This window comes from Alligator mississippiensis, chromosome 1 (assembly GCF_030867095.1).
Source record: "Alligator mississippiensis isolate rAllMis1 chromosome 1, rAllMis1, whole genome shotgun sequence".
NCBI lineage: Eukaryota > Metazoa > Chordata > Crocodylia > Alligatoridae > Alligator > Alligator mississippiensis.
In genome coordinates this window covers 214,789,741-214,809,330 of record NC_081824.1, presented here as the reverse complement: position 1 = coordinate 214,809,330, position 19,590 = coordinate 214,789,741, and the positions used below count along the sequence as shown (strand labels likewise).

General features: G+C 46.4%; 1 protein-coding gene across 1 annotated transcript in view; it reads right to left on the bottom strand.

The window, feature by feature from the left end:
• The window catches only part of SLC1A4 (solute carrier family 1 member 4), a 49,343-nt gene extending 43,857 nt beyond the window's left edge, over positions 1–5,486 (bottom strand). The window contains exon 1 of the mRNA XM_014595098.3: positions 4,898–5,486. Within this exon, the coding sequence (XP_014450584.1) occupies positions 4,898–5,421 (524 nt within the window). The 5' untranslated portion in view covers positions 5,422–5,486. The remainder of the gene's footprint in view (positions 1–4,897) is intronic.
• Between the last annotated feature and the right edge of the window lie 14,104 nt (positions 5,487–19,590).

Genomic DNA, 19,590 nt, shown 5'->3' with positions numbered 1-19,590 from the left:
GCTATGGAGTGTTGTTTTGGACTGTTTTTGCAAGTGGCTATTTATTCATCAGGGTGGGACAAGCAGTCCACTATATTAGGATGTGTCATTATAGTAAAGGATGCCATGGCATCTTGAGTATGAAATGGGCACTTATTTATATTTGTATAACCATTGCAAGATAAAGTTGTCAATGCTCTCTCTCTTCAAGTAGCACTGATGTGCAAGTCAATGGGCTTTAGTGGTTTGCACATGGCTTTTTTCAGCTTCAAGGATTAAATTATATTAACAATTTACCTCCTTATATTCAGAAATCTGAATTATATCCATGACCCTTAAACTCTATATTAGTATTTACATAATGATGGAAGAATTTCTGTTTTGTTTCCAACCTTAGGTAGAGCTTTGAAAATACTGGGAAGTATATATTAAAAGCATATATGTTAAATCCTGAAAGGCAAATCAGCACATTCAGAACTCAAAATCACCTATCAAGAAAACCTCACATTCATTAGCCATTGTTGACTCTCAGGTACATTATGAGAACCATGAAAGGTTCAAAGAGCCAGTTTCACCAAAATTAAATACTCACAAATTTAAGGATGCCTATTTTTAATATCATATGTAATAATAAAATACAGAAATTATATAAATGACTAAATAGTACAGATAATGTATATCAAGCAAATGATTCAAATTTATAATACTGTAATATTTAAAAGAAATAACAATCTGGTTAATGTTTGAGAGAATAAAAAAAAAAAAATTACTTAAAGTTCTAAAGTTTTAAAAAGCTTCTATCAGGTGGCCACCCTGTTAGGGAAAAGGACTTTTCACCTAGCTTTCAAATGAAATTTTAAAATAGAGCTTATTTTAAAGTTACATACAGATGGGCTATTCACCAAGGACTGTAGTTCAAGGCTGAAGGGCAAAGATTCTGAAAGGAACCCAAATTTGTATACACTATTGCCTGGTTCAATATAAACTCATTTCTAAATAAAGTAAAATATATATGCATAAAAGCATTTCTAATAGGTATTACTCTAATATTCATATGGCTATTTTTTATTCCATATCTGAGCTATATCTGGTCTAAAATTAGCCTAGTCTAACATCAAACCTCTAGCTCAGGGGTCAGCCAGTTATGGCCCATGGTCTGAATCCAGACCACAGTACCATTCAATCCAGCCCACAGACATGGGGCTTCAGCAGCTAGAGGGACCCAGTTTGGGTTGGGGGAGGAGGGGGAATGGGGTACATGGTGGACAGGTGCAAAGACCCAGCTGCTGCTACTGCTACTTCCCACTGCAGCTGCTCAGGGAAAATGCCTGCCACTGCTTTTCCCCATGGCGGCTTGGGGAGTGTGTCTGCAGCCAGTGCTTTTCCCTGCAGCCTTGAGAAGCGTTGGCAACAGTTGCTTTCTCCTGCTGCCAGAGACCAACGCTGGCTGCAGACACTTTCCCTGTGCAGCTGCTGGGAAAGGTGGCAGCAGTGGCTGGGTCCTGCCTCTTGGCACTGGATTTAAAGCACAAGCCTACCTCTGACCTGAATTGGGGCAATGCAGCCCACAGCCTAAAAAGGTTGCCAACCCCTGCTCTAGGTGTCCTCAAGCAACATTTAGCCTAGTTTTCCCCATTCCATCTTTCTTGAATTTTCTAAGATAGCTGACAATTTTTGACATCTTCTGGCTGGATCATTTCCTTTGACTTTTCTTCTCTTAACCTAGCTTTGGTCAAGCAAATGCTGTTAAGCAGCTGAGGTCTACACCAGTGGGTCTCAACTTTTTTTTTTTCTTCTTAAGACTCAAGGCTCCCCTAGGAAAATGCCAGCTCTTAGTTTTCACTTGTTTTTGGACTGCAGGAAAAGAATAGATCAACTCTTCTGTTGCAGAGAACTCAGAAAGACCACAATGGATCATAATGGTTTTTACCACTCTGAATTTCTATTTGAAATCAATGGGTTTATTTTATGAAACATGCTTGTCCACCTAACAGTGCTAACACTGCATGGCACCCCGTGGCACTCTTGAAAGGATCTCAAGGCATCCCAGGGTGTCACGGCATTCTCACTAAGAAATCACCAGTCTATACCATGCCCAAAGTCCACACAAGTGTGCAACCTAAAGTGAACAGTCTTATAAATTCCTCTTGACTCTCAGATTTTACTGAAGATAGGTGTATTCTCTCTACATTCTAAAGAAACTGCTTTTCTATTGCACTCCCATCCCTGACAATTTCAATTTTCTCAGTGGTCTTTCTACCTAGATCCTTTATTTTGTTTTTTAATTCAGACGCTCACAATTTGCTGTGGTTAGTTCTTGAAGAGGATGAGATGCACAAAGACTCAAAGGGTGCGTCCCCATAAATGGGAACGTGTGTTTCCCAAGGGACAACTAGCAGCGGCACATATTTGTGCTAGGTGTCCCCAGGCATGCCCCTGCACATACACTTTGGTGGGGCCCCAGCAGCCTTACCTGGGGTCCTGGGGGGTCCCCCAGGGCAGCAGCAGCAATCTGGGCACGCAGAGCCTGGCCAGCAGCCAGAGCATGGCTAGCTAGGCTCCGGTTTCTGGTGGCACATGCTGCATCCGCATGCAGCACCCCACTTTAGATTCCGGGATTTCCCAGTATCTCATTTTGCCGCTCCACTGCAAATATACAGCACAGCGAACTGATTCACAAGTACCATGTGCATTTCATGGCGTCTCAGAAGGCTCTGAGGTGGCACAAACTGCACGTTCCTGCTCACCGGGACATGGCCAAAGTTGCTAACAGGCATACTACTGAGATGCTTTGTACAGATAGTACCTCTGCTTATAGAATTACCTTAACTATTACTACTCAGGGATCTGCTAACACAGCCTTGAAAGTCCATATTTATAGCACAAGAAGAAACAGCTTGAGAACCCAAAAGTATTCATCAGATTTGATAGCAGTTCCATCCAGGATTATAAAATATTTCTTGCAACAATAACAAAATGTATATTAAAAAAAAAGTCTGGGAACTAGTAAGATGCTTGCTAAATTTAAGTGTTCAGATCACTTTGCTTTTATACTCCAATCATTCTCCCATCTTCCCACCTGCATTTTGTCTATTTATTATCATCTCTGTATACAAGGGGAATTTAGTTTTCAGTGACGTTCCCATGCATAGTAATGATACTATACAAATATGTATAATTTGGGGCAAAAGGTATCTGAGGCCACTACAGTCCAACTTGTAAATTCTTATTCATCCTGCGGCTTCTCTCAGGTTATATAGTAATTTAACTTAGTCCCATTACCAGGAACTATATGCAGAGTAAATGGTTACTCAGTATAAATAAGATGGCAGTATCAAGTTGTGAATATAACTAATATGTAGCCTTCTTCATAGTTCCAAATGAAGAACAAAGGTTAGCTATTGAGTAGGACAGATGTAAGCAACCTTTTCCAGTTGTGGGTTGGAATGACCCCCTCAGGTTGGTGATGGAAAGCAGGTACAAGGACCCTGCCACTGTCTCCAGCATGGAGACAGCACCTGCTGCAAAATGCTGCCAAAGCCCCCCAAGTCCACAGGCCTGATCCAAACTGGCCTGTGGGTTGCCGACCTCTGGAGTAGGAGACTGTAGTTGGAAGCAATTATAAGAGAGCGTTAGAAGTTGGCTCTTTGCTTTGGTGAGGCATTTTAAAAGTCTCTCTCTTTATGAGTCTTTTAAGAGCTTTTAAAATGCCTCTGAGTCAGATCAGAGCTTCTGCTTATAGATCTACACTGCAAGAAGACAATATAATTCTGATGCAACTAGATATGGGAGCCTTTGCCTTGAAGACTGCTGTGGGAACTTTGCAGGTGGCTGTGTCCCTCTAATGAGTGGTAGCTACTCACCCAGTGCATTAAGGAACGGGATGGAGAGTCACTGAGAACGTACTGAAGACTAGAAACGCTTTTATATGCTTTTAACTGGATTGTGGGACTCTGTCTTTGTCACTTCATCTCAAAAACGGAAATGACTGGGTTAGAGCTGGTTCAGAAACAGGTACCGAGAACCATGAAGGAGCATGGAAATATCTTCTATACAGAGCTTGAAAAGGACAAGTCTGATTATCTTGTCCACAGGGGATGAGCATAATGAGAGGAGAAAGGTGAGCAGCGCCCAGAATAATGAATGGTGAGGGAAAGGTGGAGCTGGAGCTTCTGTTCACCCATTCATAATGCAAGGCACCTATGCCAACTCAAAGATTTCACATTTAAAATGTCACACACATTTCTGCTGCAGCACTTCCTGCTTGAGATCCAGCCCCCCTTTCTGAGACCCTGAGTTCAGCGGGATCCACGTGTGACTGGATATTAAGCTGCATGATGAGTTGAGGCACAAGAGTCAAGACTAAAAACAAAGGAAACCCCAAACCCAACAGTTATTGCAGCAAGGCTGAGATGCCAAGCATCAGTCAGCCTCCAATTCATGGGAAAGAGGAAAAATACCTTCCCTTGGCTGTCTCGGGAGCCTGGCACCTTCCTCTGAAGCATCTGATGCTTGATACTGCCCGAGGTAGGAGCCTGGACCATGAGGCTGATGCAACATGCCCACGGGTGTCACCAGCACAGGCCACAGGGTGGGGGAAGGAGCCTGCCAAGGCAGGGCCCGGCACCCTGTCAGCACTGTACCTGGACTCCTGGTGACCCTGGACGAATTTTCAGATCACTTTGCTTTTATATGGTGATCATTCTCTCATCTTCCTGCCTGCATTTTGTCTGTTTATTATCATTTCTGTATATAAGGGGAATTGAGTCCTCAGTGAAGCACCCATGCCCCCCCTTTGCTAGAGATCACAATAATAATAACCATCATTATTTTCACCATTTTCGGGCCCCCTTTCTGTCTGGACCTGGGACAGCTGCCTGACTCACCCACGACCCCTTTCCCACGTGTTTGCGCTCACCTGGTGAGGTCCAGGAAGGAGTCCACGGTCTCCTTGCTGGTGGCCACGGTGTCCTCCAGCCCCAGGGCATTGGTGTTGAGGGACGCGGCACCTGCCCCAGGGCGGATGATGAAGGCCAGGGCCACGGCCAGCCCCGAGGCCAGCAGGGTGGTGCCCAAGAAGTAGGTGATGGCGATGCCGCCCAGCTTGCCCAGCGCCCGGGTGTCCAGGCTGGCGGCACCGGACACGAGGCTGCACACCACCAGGGGCAGGATGATCATCTTGAGCATGCGGAGCAGCATCTCGCCAGGAAAGGCCAGGTAGGCCACCTGCGGCCGGGACAGCTCCAGGCGTCGCACGGCCGCGCCCAGCGCCACGCCGCCCAGCACCCCGGCCACGGTGAGCAGCACCAGGCAGTTCCTGCGCGCCCAGCGCCCGAAGCCCCGCAGCCGCGCGCCCAGCGCCCCGGGCCCGGGCTCCCCCAGCCCCGCCACGGTGCAGCTGCTCTCCACGTAGCCGTTCAGGCTCTCGCCCGGCTTCGCCATGCCGCCGCCGCGCTGTCCGCCTCCCCCCAGCTCGGCCGGCAGCGGCTGCAACGCCTGCAGCAAGACCCCGCGCAGCCCGGGATGATGCAAGGCTGCGCGCGCCCCGCCCCCGCGCCCGCACCAGCCAATCGCCGCCGCCCCTGCTGCGCGGCCGGGGCCGGGGCGTGGCGGGGGCGCTGCCGCGGGTGCTGGGAGCAGGCCTGTGCAAGGGCGGGGGTGCACGTAGCGGGGTCCCTGTGTGTGTGTGTGTGTGTGTGTGTGTGTGTGTGTGTGTGTGTGTGTGTGTGTGCGCGTGCAGGGTGGTCTGTGGGAGGGCTGTGTGTATACATGTGTAGGGGAGCATCTGAGTGTGTGCAGGTTGTATACGTATGCGTGGGGCAGGGCATCTGAGTAGGGGGGTGAACTTGTATGGAGCGTATGTGGAGAGGGTGTGCACGTGTGGGGGACGGATGGGTGTCTATGGGTGTGGAGGGGTGTGTGCATACACATGTGTCTAAAGGTGTGGAGGGAGGTGTGTGTGCAGGTGTGTGAAGGGGAGTGCATGTGTGTTTGTACATGTGCGTGGAGGGAGGGGGTGTGAAGGTGGGTGGGCATACATGCTTGTCTGGAGAGATGTGTGCACGTATGCATTTATGTATGTACACGTGTGGGGGGAGGGGTGTGTATGTATATGTGTGTGGAGGGGGGTGTACAAATGTCTAGAGAATTGGGGGTGTGCACATGTGGAGGAGGTTGTGCAGGGGGGTGCATGGAGGGGTGTGCATACATGCGTGTATAGAGAGGTGGGTGGGTGAGTGTACATATGTGGAGGGGGGTATGGAGGGGTGTGTGAACATGTGCGTGTCTGGAGGAGTGTGTGTGCGTGGGTGGGTGTAGTGGAGGGGGTGTGTACATGTATATGAGGAGGAGAGCGTGGTGGTTGGTGCATTTGTATGAGGACCAGGGGAATCAGGCCAGAGCAGGGAGGGGGAAGCAGGGCTCACTCCACACCGCCGCTGGGGTATATTCAGGACATGTCCCTTCCTTGCCTGCCAACTCCCCTTCACCATAAAAGGCCACCGGGAGAGACTTGCTGGCTGTGTGCCAGGATACCAGTACAGTGGGACAGGAGCTGGGCAGCACTGGGGGGCACCAAGCCCAGGCCCTCTCCCAAAGCTGAGGCTGTCTGCCCTGCAGCAAAGGAGCCCTGCAGAGCCCTGGCACTGTTAGGGAGAAAGGCAGAGTAGATCACACCATACAGACTAAGTGAATAAGAGATACATGAGAGAGAGAGCACAAGCTTCGGAAACCCAGGTTCATCTCATGGGGTGCTATAAAAAGACATCAGAGAGTAGAGTATAAAGTGGAGCCAAGTGACTGTTAGAGACTCAAGGACCCTCTTCTGCTATACGTAACAGCTCATGATAACAAGAACCTAAGGGCGGAGGCTTGCAGGGACACGGCCCATGTTTCATGGTGGCAATGTTCATACACCAAGATGGTGGGAATACTGGAGAACTGGAAGGCTGGGGCAATGCTGCAAACACTCACCTCATCATAGGACCCCTGAAACTCCCCAGAACTGCTCACAGAGACAGTGTGCTCTATCTCCTGATCTGCCTGGCAACTGACTCCCCAGCCCAGCCCAGCCCAGCCCAGCCCAGCCCAGCCCAGCCCCTGGCTTGTTTACTTTTCATTCCATCCAGGAAGAGCACGCAGCAACTGCTGAAACTTCCTCAGCCTGACGAAGGGTTTTTGAACCCGAAAGCTTGCTTAATAAATATTCTCCAACTATTTGGGTTGGTCTAATAAAAGATATCATATTCACCCAAGGAACCTTGTCTGCCTATGTCCTTAGACCAACACGGCTACAACCTAAACCCCTGGCCGTGGAAATGTGCACTCACCTCTTCCCCTTTGTGGCATAGCACCTGGTCCTTCCCACCAGCTCTTTATGTTCTCCTCTGCTAGCTTTTACAAAGACAGTTATAAAAGGGAGAATGATGCTAAGTATGCCCATGTTGCATATTACTGTCATGCCCTTTTGTCAATCAGCCTGATGCTCAGGCCCAGAGCCACAGCACAAATCCACTGGGATCCTGGTTTCCTATGTGGTAGGGCCTGAAGGGTCTTGGCTGCCCCAAAATTAAAAAATAAATAAATAAAAAAGGATTTTGTCGAGACCGAGCCACCCATCCTCAGAGACATTCTCAGGGCTCAGACTGAATGATTGATGAGCCACAGAAGCCAATTGACATTTACATGAGGAGTGGAAAAGTTGTCATTGTTAGAGTAAAAGTGAGGCATTGTCCATTCTGACTCCATCTCTGTGGGCGCATCTACATAAGATGAATGCGCAGTAGTGTGCTGGGGAAAGAGCATGCTAATATGCTACTGCGCAGTAGTATTAGACTCAGTTACCCAAGTCCTAAACTTACTAAACTACTAACTAAACTAACTAAACCAACTTACTAAACTAACAACAGTTGGTTATCCAAGTGCTAACCTTAATGTGCAGTAACTACAGTGCATTAATGAATGTGTAGACACACCCTATATCTCAGAAAGGATGAACTAGAGTTAGAAAATACGCTACAGAGAAAGGCAACCAAGATGATCAGAAGAGCAGCTACCATGACAAGAGAGACAAAAAAAGGCTAGAACTTTTCAGTTTGCAAAGGAGAAGGCGGAGTGGAAATGATGGAGGTCTATCTATAAAATTATGAAGGTTGTGGACAAAGTTTCATAGTTTCATAGTTTCACAGTAGGTAGGGTCAGAAGGGACCTAAGTAGATCATCAAGTCCAACCCCCTGCCATGGCAGGAAAGGATGCTGGGGTCAAAAGACCCCGGCTAGGTGATTATCTAGCCTCCTTTTAAAGACACCAGGGAGGAGCAAGCACCACTTCCCTTGGAAGTCGGTTCAGATCCTAGCCACCCTGACTGTGAAGTAGCGCCTCCTGATGTCTAGCCTGAATCTACTCTCAGTCAACTTACGGCCATTACTCCTCGTTACTCCCAGTAGTGCTCAGGGGAACAGGGACTCTCCCATAGCCCACTGGTCCCCCCTGGCCAGTTTGTGGACGGCCACCAGATCCCCTCTCAGCCTTCTTTTGTGGAGGCTGAACAGGTTCAGGTCCCGTAGCCTCCCCTTGTAGGGCCTGCCCTGCTGCCCCCGATCATGCAGGTGGCCCTCCTCTGGACCCTCTCAATGCTGTCCACATCCCTCCTGAAGTGCAGCGCCCAGAAATGGACACGGTACTCCAACTGTGGCCTGACCAGTGTCACATAGAGGGGAAGGATCACCTCCTTGGACCTGCTTGTGATGCATCTATGGATGCATGACAAGGTGTGGTTAGCCTTCCTGACCGTGTCCCCACATTGGCAGCCCATGTTCATCTTGGAATCAATAATGACACCAAGATCCTTTTCTGCCTCTGTGCTGACAAGAAGGGAGTTCCCCAGCCTGTAGGTATGCTGCTGGTTCTTCCTCCCCAGGGGCAGTACCTTGCACTTGTCAGTGTTGAAACCCATCCTGTTCTCATCCACCCACCTCTGTAACCTGTCCAGATCTAGTTGCAGCCTGTCCCTCTCCTCCAGCGTGCCCACTTCTCCCCACATCTTAGTGTCATCCGCGAATTTGAACAAGGTGCTTTTCACCCCCTCACCCAAGTCGCATCTGAAGATGTGAAGTGAATAGGGAATTGTTATTCAAGTTCAGAATACTTGAATTAGGGGGCACTCACTGAAATTAGCAGGAGACATGTTTATAACTAACAAGAGAAAGTACATTTTTATGTAGCGCATAGTTAACTTGTGGACTTTATTGCTACAGGAGTTTATGGAAGCAGATAACTTAGCCAGGTTCAAAATAAACAAATTAATGGATGGTTGATTCATTAATAGCTATCAAACAGCTCAGTCAGGGATGTATCCTCTGGCATCTCTAAAGCAATGATGGGTGGATCCAGGAAAGGTATGACAAAATGACTGTAGATCAAGGGTGAGCAATTATTTGGGCTGGAGGTCCATTTAGGGAGTTTTGGTGATCTGTTGCCAGACGGGTTAGCACCCCCCCCCCCCCCAAACTGTGTCAGACTGGTCAGCACCCGCCTTCTGCTGCACCAGATCCAGTTAGCACTCCCTCCCCGCTCCAGCCTACAACAGCTCACCAAAACTCCCTAAGTGGTAGATAACTAGACCAGTCCAGGGACACCAGACGGTGGGGAGGGGGAGCAGGGTCTCCATGGAGAACAGCCTGGAACTCCTGCTGGCAGGTCCCGCTCAACTGGGTGGACGGGATGGGGTTGAGGACAGGCGGGGACTGGCATCCAGGAGCAGGATGGGCTGGTGGGGCCAGGATTGGGGCTGGGATCACAGGGCAGTGAAAGCATGGGGCAGGAGCCTGGGGCAGAGCTGCAATCTGCTCCCAGCAGGGCTCTGTGGTGTCACTGCCCCATGATCCTAATCCCAGCCTGACCTACCCATCCCACTCCTGGACACTGCTCCCTCCCCACCCATGGCTCCATCCTATCTACCCGGCCAAGCGTGCCCTGTCTGCAGGGGTGCCAGACTGGTCTCCATGGTCTCTTGCCTGCCTGTCCACTCCATCCGGCTCCCCTGGCAGTGGATACGGGGCAAACAAGCTGAAATGCCCAGGTATCAGGGCTGGGGCTGGCAGTGGTAGTGACAGTGATGCTGGCAGTGGCAGCTGGAAGTTGCTGCTGCCACTAGGGCTACTGGGAAACAGAGTCCAGCTGCCATACCACCCCAGCTCTGCTGCGTGCCTGGGGATGCTAGGACCAGCCGCACATGCCACTGCCTGGGCTATCCCCTGGGGCAGGCAGGGCCTAGCCCATGGTGGGCCAGATAAAATTCTTTGGTGGGCTGCAGCCCAAGGCCATATTTTGCTCACCCCTGCTCTAGATATATCCTGTTCTTAGGCTCTTCTTCTAAAGCATTCACTCCTGCCACTCTCAGAGACAAGATACTAGGCTAGATGAACAATTGGTCTGGCCCAGTATAGCAATTCTTATGTTCTTATGGTCCAGTGGAAGACAAAAAGTACAAGGCAGGACAAGCTGGGAGGAACGGACCTTGAAGGTCCTTGAAAGTGAGGACAAAAAGACAGACCTTGATGGAGTAAAATAGTGGAAACCAATGATGGAACTTAAGATGGATATGAGGTGGTTGGGGCTAAAGACATTACATCATCTGAGGAACTATACTGTGCACAGACCCAAGGGGTCCAACATAGGTATCTAGAGAAGAGGAGGGTATCAGACAGCGTGAATCCCTGAATGGTGGTTTGCCGTGTGCTGTCTGGACAAAAAGAGGAAAATAGTTCTTTGAAGTGTCTGAGGCAGCAAACTGCAATGCTTGTTCATGGCTTGCTGTGGTGGGAGAGAGGGAAGAGTTAGATAATCCCCTAAATTACATGCATGAGTGAAAGGAAAGTATACAACATCATTATCAAAAGAGACAAAGGATGTGAGAAATGAAAGCAGGTGAAATGTCAGGAATCCAGCCTGAGTGTTTTGAAGTTAATGAGATGACAACCAGGAAGAGATATGAGAAAGGCATTCAGGGACTACCTGTACATGGCAACTGGAAATATGAATCTAATGTATAGACAAACTCAGGATAGCTGCAATCTGCCTAGCTCAGCTACCAGCAGCTTCAAAAGCCATGGTGGTATGGGCTTCACTGTAAGCTACTCAAGCTGACTATGAACCCTAGCTACGTACTTGGCTAGGTGAACCCTATGCTGCCGCAGCTACTGGTGCCTGAACAGCTGACTCTAGTATATGTACATATGCTGAAATCCCTTTGCTGACTGATGCGCAGAGATAGTCTGTGACAGCAGGCCTGAAGAACAGGAAAAGTCAAAGGTGGAGAAGTAGATCCATTAATCATCAAGCTGAGATCATGTGAGTTAAGGAAACACTGAAAGAGAGAATGTAAAGAGAGGACCATGGACAAATGGAACAATCTTGATTCTTTAAAAATGTCAGGTGCCTATCCACCAATTCTGAGTAGAATAGCAAAGCAGGGGTGACATGAAATTTTCACCAAATGGATCAAAGGCTGGATAGAAAGGTGGCAATGACTGCCTAATGCATTTTGCTAGTTGTTGACATCTGCTCTGCCCATCTACAAAGGGCTTTCACTCAACAAGGACGCACCTCCAGATCACACTTTTGAAAGAGCCACCTGATACCACATGAAGAATAGCTGCAGTACAAAAAGAAAATCCCCACAAATCATGTACCATTAGTTATAACATACCATCCTTCCCTGGAACCTATATGGAAAATCTTCAAATAACTGCAACCCATTCTAGAAGACCCAGTTCTTAAATAGATCTTCCCAGAACCACCCATCCTAGCCTTTAAACAAGCACCAAACTTTGCCAATCTCATCACCAGAAGCAAACTGTCTATGGCCCAAAGCACACCAAATGGATCCATACCATGCCGGAACAAGAAACGTAAAACCTGACAATGCATCTCCACCACTCCCACAATAACCACATCCTACAACTGAACCATCAGCATTCCTGGATCTTATACCTGCACATCCAAAAATGTAATATATCTCATCCAGTGCACTAAATGTCCTGATGGAAAATATGTAGGAGAAACCAAACAACAACTGTGCACCAGAATGAACGCACACTGAAAATCTAGCAAAGACAAGAATACCCAATTCCCTGTGGGTGCACACTTCTCACAAGACAACCATTCTCTCTCCAATCTCTCATTTCTAATCCTCAAAAGGAATTTGCAAAACACCTTTTGTAGATGAGCCTAGAACTTCACTTCATAAATCTACTGGATACAAAAAATCATGGACTAAATACAGACATTGGATTTGTGGCACATTATAACCTGCCTGCCATCCAATAACCCCAGGTAAACTTTCTACATTTTACCAGCTACGTTCTCTCACCAGGTCAACATTCCCCCTTCCCCCTCCACCCACCTGTCTTACACCTATTGTCTCCCATCACTTCTGATCCTTATTGCCAAGCATTTGCATTTTCACAAACCTGCATTTTGCATATTGGCTTCTATTCCATTCAGGAGAACACAAAACAACAGCAGACTCTTCCTATACCTGAAGAAGGGTGCTTGTGCCCTAAACCCTGCAAAAAACAATTTTTCCAACTATTTAGTTGGTCTAATAAAAGATCACATTTACCCGAAGAACCTTGTCTGTATCTAAAATTAACACTTTCTGGGCTGTTTAAGGGTTCTTTTTTGTCACCAAATACTATAGCCTTAAATCAGCTGATGGATTAAAGGATAACACAGAATGTCAAGTACCATTACAGGAAACTTCTCACCCATAAAATGTTGGCAGCCATTGGAGTGAGGCATTCACAGAGCTTGGGACTTTAAGCAAGCTGAGAAAACCTGGTTGCTGGTGAAAAAAAGGGACCATTCAGAATTGTTTTAGGCACATTTTTTAGGAATGAATTTAAAGATTTTTGAGTTCTCACCTGATCATATTTAACATTATGAAAATGATGCAGTCCCATTTGAAGTTCTGAGTATGGGAAAGGATGAGTTTGTTGATTTTGCTAATACAGTGATGAACAATGCAGAGTAGCCCCATGAGGATATATATCCCAAATGAGGATATAGTTGCTTCAGTGCAAATGTATCAGGATGAGTGCCAACAAGCTGAAAACAACAGAGCAATGGCAAGAAGGTGAATTATGTTGTGAAGCCTATATCTCATCTAGTTTGCAGGGGTGTTGTCAGCATGTGTGAAAAATTACAGGGTTTTTTTGTCCACTATCAGCTATGTGATATTATGAAGGAAGCAGATAAGCATTTGGACAGGTTAATGTCACCTATTAGGAAAAGTATATATTTCCTGTACAAAACAGATAATCCTGAAATAACTTTAACAAGAAATAGTATTGTTCTCAAACTGTTGACAGTTTCTTTGCTGCCTTTTTAATTTCATTAGTATATTATTGAGCTACTATTAAATGTACTGGAAAATGTTAGAATATGAAAATAGTAGATATTATATGCATTAGAAAATAAATGCTCTGAAGAAAGTGTACACAAGTGTGAACATCCAAAAATATAATTGAAACTGTTTTGTTAAAATATGCATACTTGTTAGTAAGCTTTCAGTGAAGCAGCTATTGCTCATGTGGTTATCTTGCTTGCAGTGCTTGCTTGCTTCATTTTGGTTCAACCGTTTATGTCGACATAAATGTTGTGGGATATAGAATATGAACACAAATAGGAAGGACTGTAGTACAGTTTTTCCGTTTCTTCATGTGGTTGTTTGGCAGCTAAACTAATGCTTGTGAAGCATACTGAGACCTTCAGAGAGAAGGTATTATGGGAATAAAAGCAGTACCATTGTTAGTTGTGACACACAGAAATTATGAGCTAGCCCCTTACATGTTAGAATAACCCAAGGATATTGACCATGGAGGCAACTTAAGGTTTCCTATTATGTTCACAACCGTGTAGCAGCTAAACTGTGACCGGGTAAAGTAGCTCCATATTACAAGGTCCACAGAGGGCTTTCCAGTTTTGGACAGCTCCAATGTCCTCGATTCTAAGAAGGACTTTTGGGGGAATTTTCAAAATTTCTGGTACCTCGGGACTGCTCTTTTATGAACTGCCTCCCAGATAACTGAGATCCTCTAGGACAATACAGCTTACAAACCCTGCAATGCATGACTGTAGAACAAACTGTAGAACAAACTGCCAAAGGAAACAAGACTAATTTAATGTCTGATCATTTTTAGAGTGTGTTGTAATAACCCATCCTCTGATAAAGCACTCATTAGAACTTGAAGATAGATAAATAAAGATATACACTATTTTTCCTTGTGTATGTTTAATCAAATTGGTCTATCTATAATACAGCACTATATGCATATATATGTGGAATCCAAACAGATTGAAAAAAAAATATGTTTGCTCAAAGGTTACCTCCTTTCCTGAGAATTGGTCAGTATTTTCTGATTTGATGAGACAGTCTGAACCAATTTAAGCACTGTTGTATTTCTTTGCAGACTCAGCTCTGTAAGGTTTGGCCAACAGAGTTTAAGAAGAGTTAAACTTTATTTCCGTTATTGTCAGCAAAATGCAGTCTAGCAGAAAACTCAACATAAAAACAACTATAATATGCTTGCTTTTCAAATAGACCAGACTCATTAAACAAACAGAAATGACAGGCTATGAGAGAGGAATAATCCCAAATGAATACAATTCTTCTCCACCACCAGGATGGAGATTTTGATAAAATGCTAGGGCTTTATCACCAATGGACACCTCAGTGCAACATATAGATCTTCAAATTATGTTGCTCCAACCCTGCTTTCTTTTCTCAGGTAAAGATCCATTGACTTCAGCAGGAATTTTACCCGAGGAATCTACTGCAGGATCATACCACATATCTGTAGTAATGAACAACCCATTTGCAAAAAAACTTTCAGCACGAATGAAATAGGGATTAATCTGGTGCAAGAGGCCAGGAGCAGAATAAGTCAGCAAGTCAATGTGAAAAGAAGTTTTAATTGAGTGGAAGTAGTATTTCTCAACTGAAGGCCAGTGAACAAAGGGAGATGAGTGGTTGGCAGAGGTGGGTCTGAAGCCCCTTGCTCCTCAATGACTTGTAATGGGATCGGGGTGCTGTCTGAACATAAGAAATGTCACTTTGCTGCTCTTATAGATTCATAGATTCATAGATGTTAGGGTTGGAAGGGACCTCAAAAGATCATCGAGTCCGACCCCCTGCATAGGCAGGAAAGAGTGCTGGATCTAGATGACCCCAGCTAGATGCATATCCAACCTCCTCTTGAAGACCCCCAGAGAAGGGGAGAGCACCAGCTCCCTTGGGAGCCCGTTCCAGACCCTGGCCACGCTAACTGTGAAGAAGTTCTTCCTAATGTCCAGTCTAAAACTGCTCTCTGCTAGCTTGTGGCCATTATTTCTTGTAACCCCCGGGGTCGCCTTGATGAAAAAAACCTCACCAATTCCCTTCTGTGCCCCCGTGATGAACTTATAGGCAGCCACAAAGTCGCCTCTCAATCTTCTCTTGCGGAGGCTGAAGAGGTCCAGGTGCCCCAGTCTCTCCTCATAGGGCTTGGTCTGCAAGCCCTTAACCATACGAGTGGCCCTTCTCTGGACCCTCTCCAGGTTATCCGCATCCCTCTTGAAGTGCGGCGCCCAGAATTGCATGCAGTACTCCAACTGCGGTCTGACCAGCGCCCAATAGAGGGGAAGTATCACCTCTTTGGATCTATTCGTCATGCATCTGCTGATGCATGATAAAGTGCCATTGGCTTTTCTGATGGCTTCGTCACACTGCCGACTCATGTTCATCTTGGAGTCCGCTAGGACTCCAAGATCCCTTTCCACTTCTGTGCCACCCAGCAGGTCATTTCCTAGGCAGTAGGTATGCTGGACATTTTTCCTCCCTAGGTGCAGCACTTTGCATTTCTCCTTGTTGAACTGCATTCTGTTGTTTTCTGCCCACTTGTCCAACCTGTCCAGGTCTGCTTGCAGCTGTTCCCTGGCCTCTGGCGTGTCCACTTCTCCCCATAGCTTTGTGTCATCCGCAAACTTGGACAGAGTACACTTCACTCCCTCGTCCAAGTCACTTATGAAGACATTAAAGAGTATAAGGACCGAGCCCTGCGGGACCCCACTGCCCACACCCTTCCAGGTCGAAACCGACCCATCCACCATGTCTCTCTGGGTGCGACCCTCTAGCCAGTTCACCACCCACTGGACTGTGTAGTCATCCAAGTCACAGCCTCTTAACTTGTTCACCAGTGTGGGGTGGGATACCGTATCAAAGGCCTTCCTGAAGTCTAAGTATACGACATCCACCCCTCCTCCTGTGTCCAGGCATTTTGTAACCTGGTCATAAAAAGAGACCAGATTAGTCAGGCACGATCTGCCTGCCACAAACCCGTGCTGGTTTCCCCTCAGCATAATTTGTCCTGCTGGGCTCTCGCATATGTGAGCCTTGATAATTTTTTCAAAGACTTTGCCAAGGATGGAGGTGAGACTGACTGGCCTATAGTTGCCCGGGTCCTCCTTCCTCCCCTTCTTGAAAATGGGGACCACATTGGCCCTTTTCCAGTCCTCCGGGACTTGGCCCGTGCGCCACGAGCATTCAAATATTCCCGCCAGTGAATATTTTGACCTCTTGTCAGTAGGTACAGCCTTAGGCATTCACTCTCCCCTTTTCCTTTCTTGTGCAAAAGTCAAAGGAGTTACATAAAGGTAAGGTGATATATATATATCACCTTACCTATATATATATATATATATATAGGGCTGTATCTGAAATGCAGATGCAGCAAAAATTTAGCATGGGATGTGTATTAACAAGCCTGCAGTACTGTGCAACAGGATTGTGCATTAGACAGCATAGCCCTATTTAGCTGCATTCCCTGTGAGTTGCCTGCCCTCCTCGCAGGGAGTACAGGAGCTGCTCTCCACAAGTACTAAAGATGGCCCACATCATCTCTAGGACATTTCTTTGTGCTATGGTACAGGGCAGCAGGAGCAGCACATGCTTTGTTATTTGTTGAACTCCATAAAGCATGAGTGGTGTGTCTGGGAACTCCAGTGGTCTACATGTCTCAGAAGCACCTAGCAGAACAGTACCTAACATAAAGCAGCCCTAAGCATTAGCACAATGTAAATATATCTGTAAATTATAACAGGAATAATGCAGGTTGGTGCCTTAGATACACAGTATAATATTTAATATGTAACTGTTTGTAAATTGAATCTCACTAAGGACACTGCTACGTTACCTGTTTGGTATTCTTCTTCAATTGAAATGTCATCTTTTCAAGAGTTTATTCATTTCTATGAATAACTAATACTAATATATTGTTGTCAAAGGCTCTGGTGCTGAGTGCAAAATATAACCTGAGATAGTTAGCTATGAAAAATCAGATACAAGAATTAGTCTAAAGATGGAAGAAAATCTCTGTGAGAAATTTAAGAGTAATTCATTTCCACCAATTTGAAGAAAGGAATGAGGCTTTGGTTGATTAAAAAAAATATGTAGATATTATTCTAAACATTTAAAAAAATGTGTGATTGACAATGTCACAGTACAGTAACTGGCACCTTACAAGCCGGCATGCTCTGTTAACTGGCATGCCAGCTTGTAAGGTAAAGTGAAACCGGAAGTGCCCACTGTGGCACTTCCAGTTTCTCTGAGCCCCCACAGCTCAGGGCAAAGCAGCCTGCACTGCCGAGCCCCCAGAGCCTGGGGGCATAACAGGCTGCACGGGGCCCGCCTCCTGTCCCATGGGGGCCACAGGGCCCACAGGAGAGTTGGAGATGCTGTGGGAGAGTTGATGATGCCGCGGGAGGGGTGGATACAGCGGGAGAAGTGGCAGTCCAAACAGGCAAGGATGCATGAGTGGTGAGATGCTGGGTAACAGAGCTTTTACTGTATTATACTGCCCCATTTTGTTACTTGGCCTTGTTTAATATGGAGTGCTTTAAAGACATTGAGGCAGGGCCACCAGTTTTAAAAAATAAATGAAGCTTTCATTAATTTAAATAGTTCATAGAACTGGCATACATATAGATAGGTAAAGCCTATTGTTCCTTGTGTATGTTTGTTCAAATTGGTCTATCTATAATGCAGCACTACATGCAAATACATGTGGAATCCAAACAGATTGAAAAATAAATTTTAGTTTGCTCAAAAGTTACCTCCCTTCCTCAGAACTGGTCAATATTTTCTGATTTGATAAAATAGTCTAAACCAATTTTGGATTTTACATGCATATTTACTTTGGAGTTCATTTACGCACTGTAATACTTGTTTGCAGACTCAGATAGAAGGTTCAGGCAACAGACTTTAAGAAAAGTTAATTTTTTCCTCTCATGTCAGCAAAATGCAGAAAATAGTACAAGTAAGAGCAGAGATAGTGTAGTAGCAGAAAACTCAACATAGAAACAATATGCTTGCAGAGTTATTACACAAACAGAAGTAATTGGCTATGAGAAGAGAATAATGAGAAAAAAATAATCCCAAATGACATCAAGAAGCAAATCCCGGTCTGACATGATGTACCAAGAGGTGCTGGTATCAGATGGTAAAACCTTCATATTTTATGCATGAGTCTTGTGCTTGAGGTGAATCAGTGCTATGTAGCAGATCAGAAAATGCCATCTGAACTGGGATGAAGCAAGGATGTGTCATTGCCCCAACTCTGTTCTCCACTTTTTTTTGACAGTCATCGTGGTCCTCATTAAAGACGCTCATAAATTCCTTCTGGAATTGACACAGAATACCAAACGGATGGAGAGTTACTCAATCTGGGACATTTTTGGTCAAAGACCAAAGTACTCAAAACAACTGCCCTTGACCTTCAATATACCAACAAGTGTGCCACCCTTATGCACACTAAGGAAAACCTCCAAACCATGCTGGATCTTTTTGGAGAAGCCTACTGTAACCTTCCGTGCCTATCCTGCAGCGTCGCACATTTGGATTCTTCTCGAAATTCGCCGTGGCTTCTTGGGCTACATGGCCAGGGAGTGACCTCGGATCAATTCCCCCAGGGGTCTCTCCTGCCACGTCTTTGATGGTAAATAGTTTCCTATTGGATGGATGATGTCTGGTCCCAGCTCCCCTGGTACTTTCCCTCGGTCGTCCTAATGGTATTTCTTCTCAGGGCTCCACCTCCCCTACACCCTGCCTAATGCCAACTGTGGTGTTGTCCGTCAGGGTTGATGTTCTGGCCAATCCCGGGTGCTCAGTCCCTTAGGTGCTGCAGTCATTGGCCACTGATGGTATTCATACCGAGAGTCTCCCACGGCTCCTCATTGCTCCTGGCTTACACAGCATCTGACTCTGCCCGGGCTTCAACCCCACTTGCCATGTCATTTCCTCCCCGGGTGTGGTACCTGCCATCTGCCGTCCGCATCAGAGTTCCATCTCTGTTGCTCCTGCCAGTGTCCCAGTTGCTGCTGCTGCTGTCCTCCATCCACGCCAGCCCCGTGAGTGACTCCTTGGGCCTTCGTTGGCCCAGTGTCCCCACTGTGCTGCCCTTCCATGGGAGCCACCATGTCCCCTCATCAGGAGCATCTGGGTGTCCTGGCTCCTCTGAGCCTGTTGGGAACACTGCTTCCGGTTCCCCCAGCTTCCTTCCTGCCAGGCCTTTTAT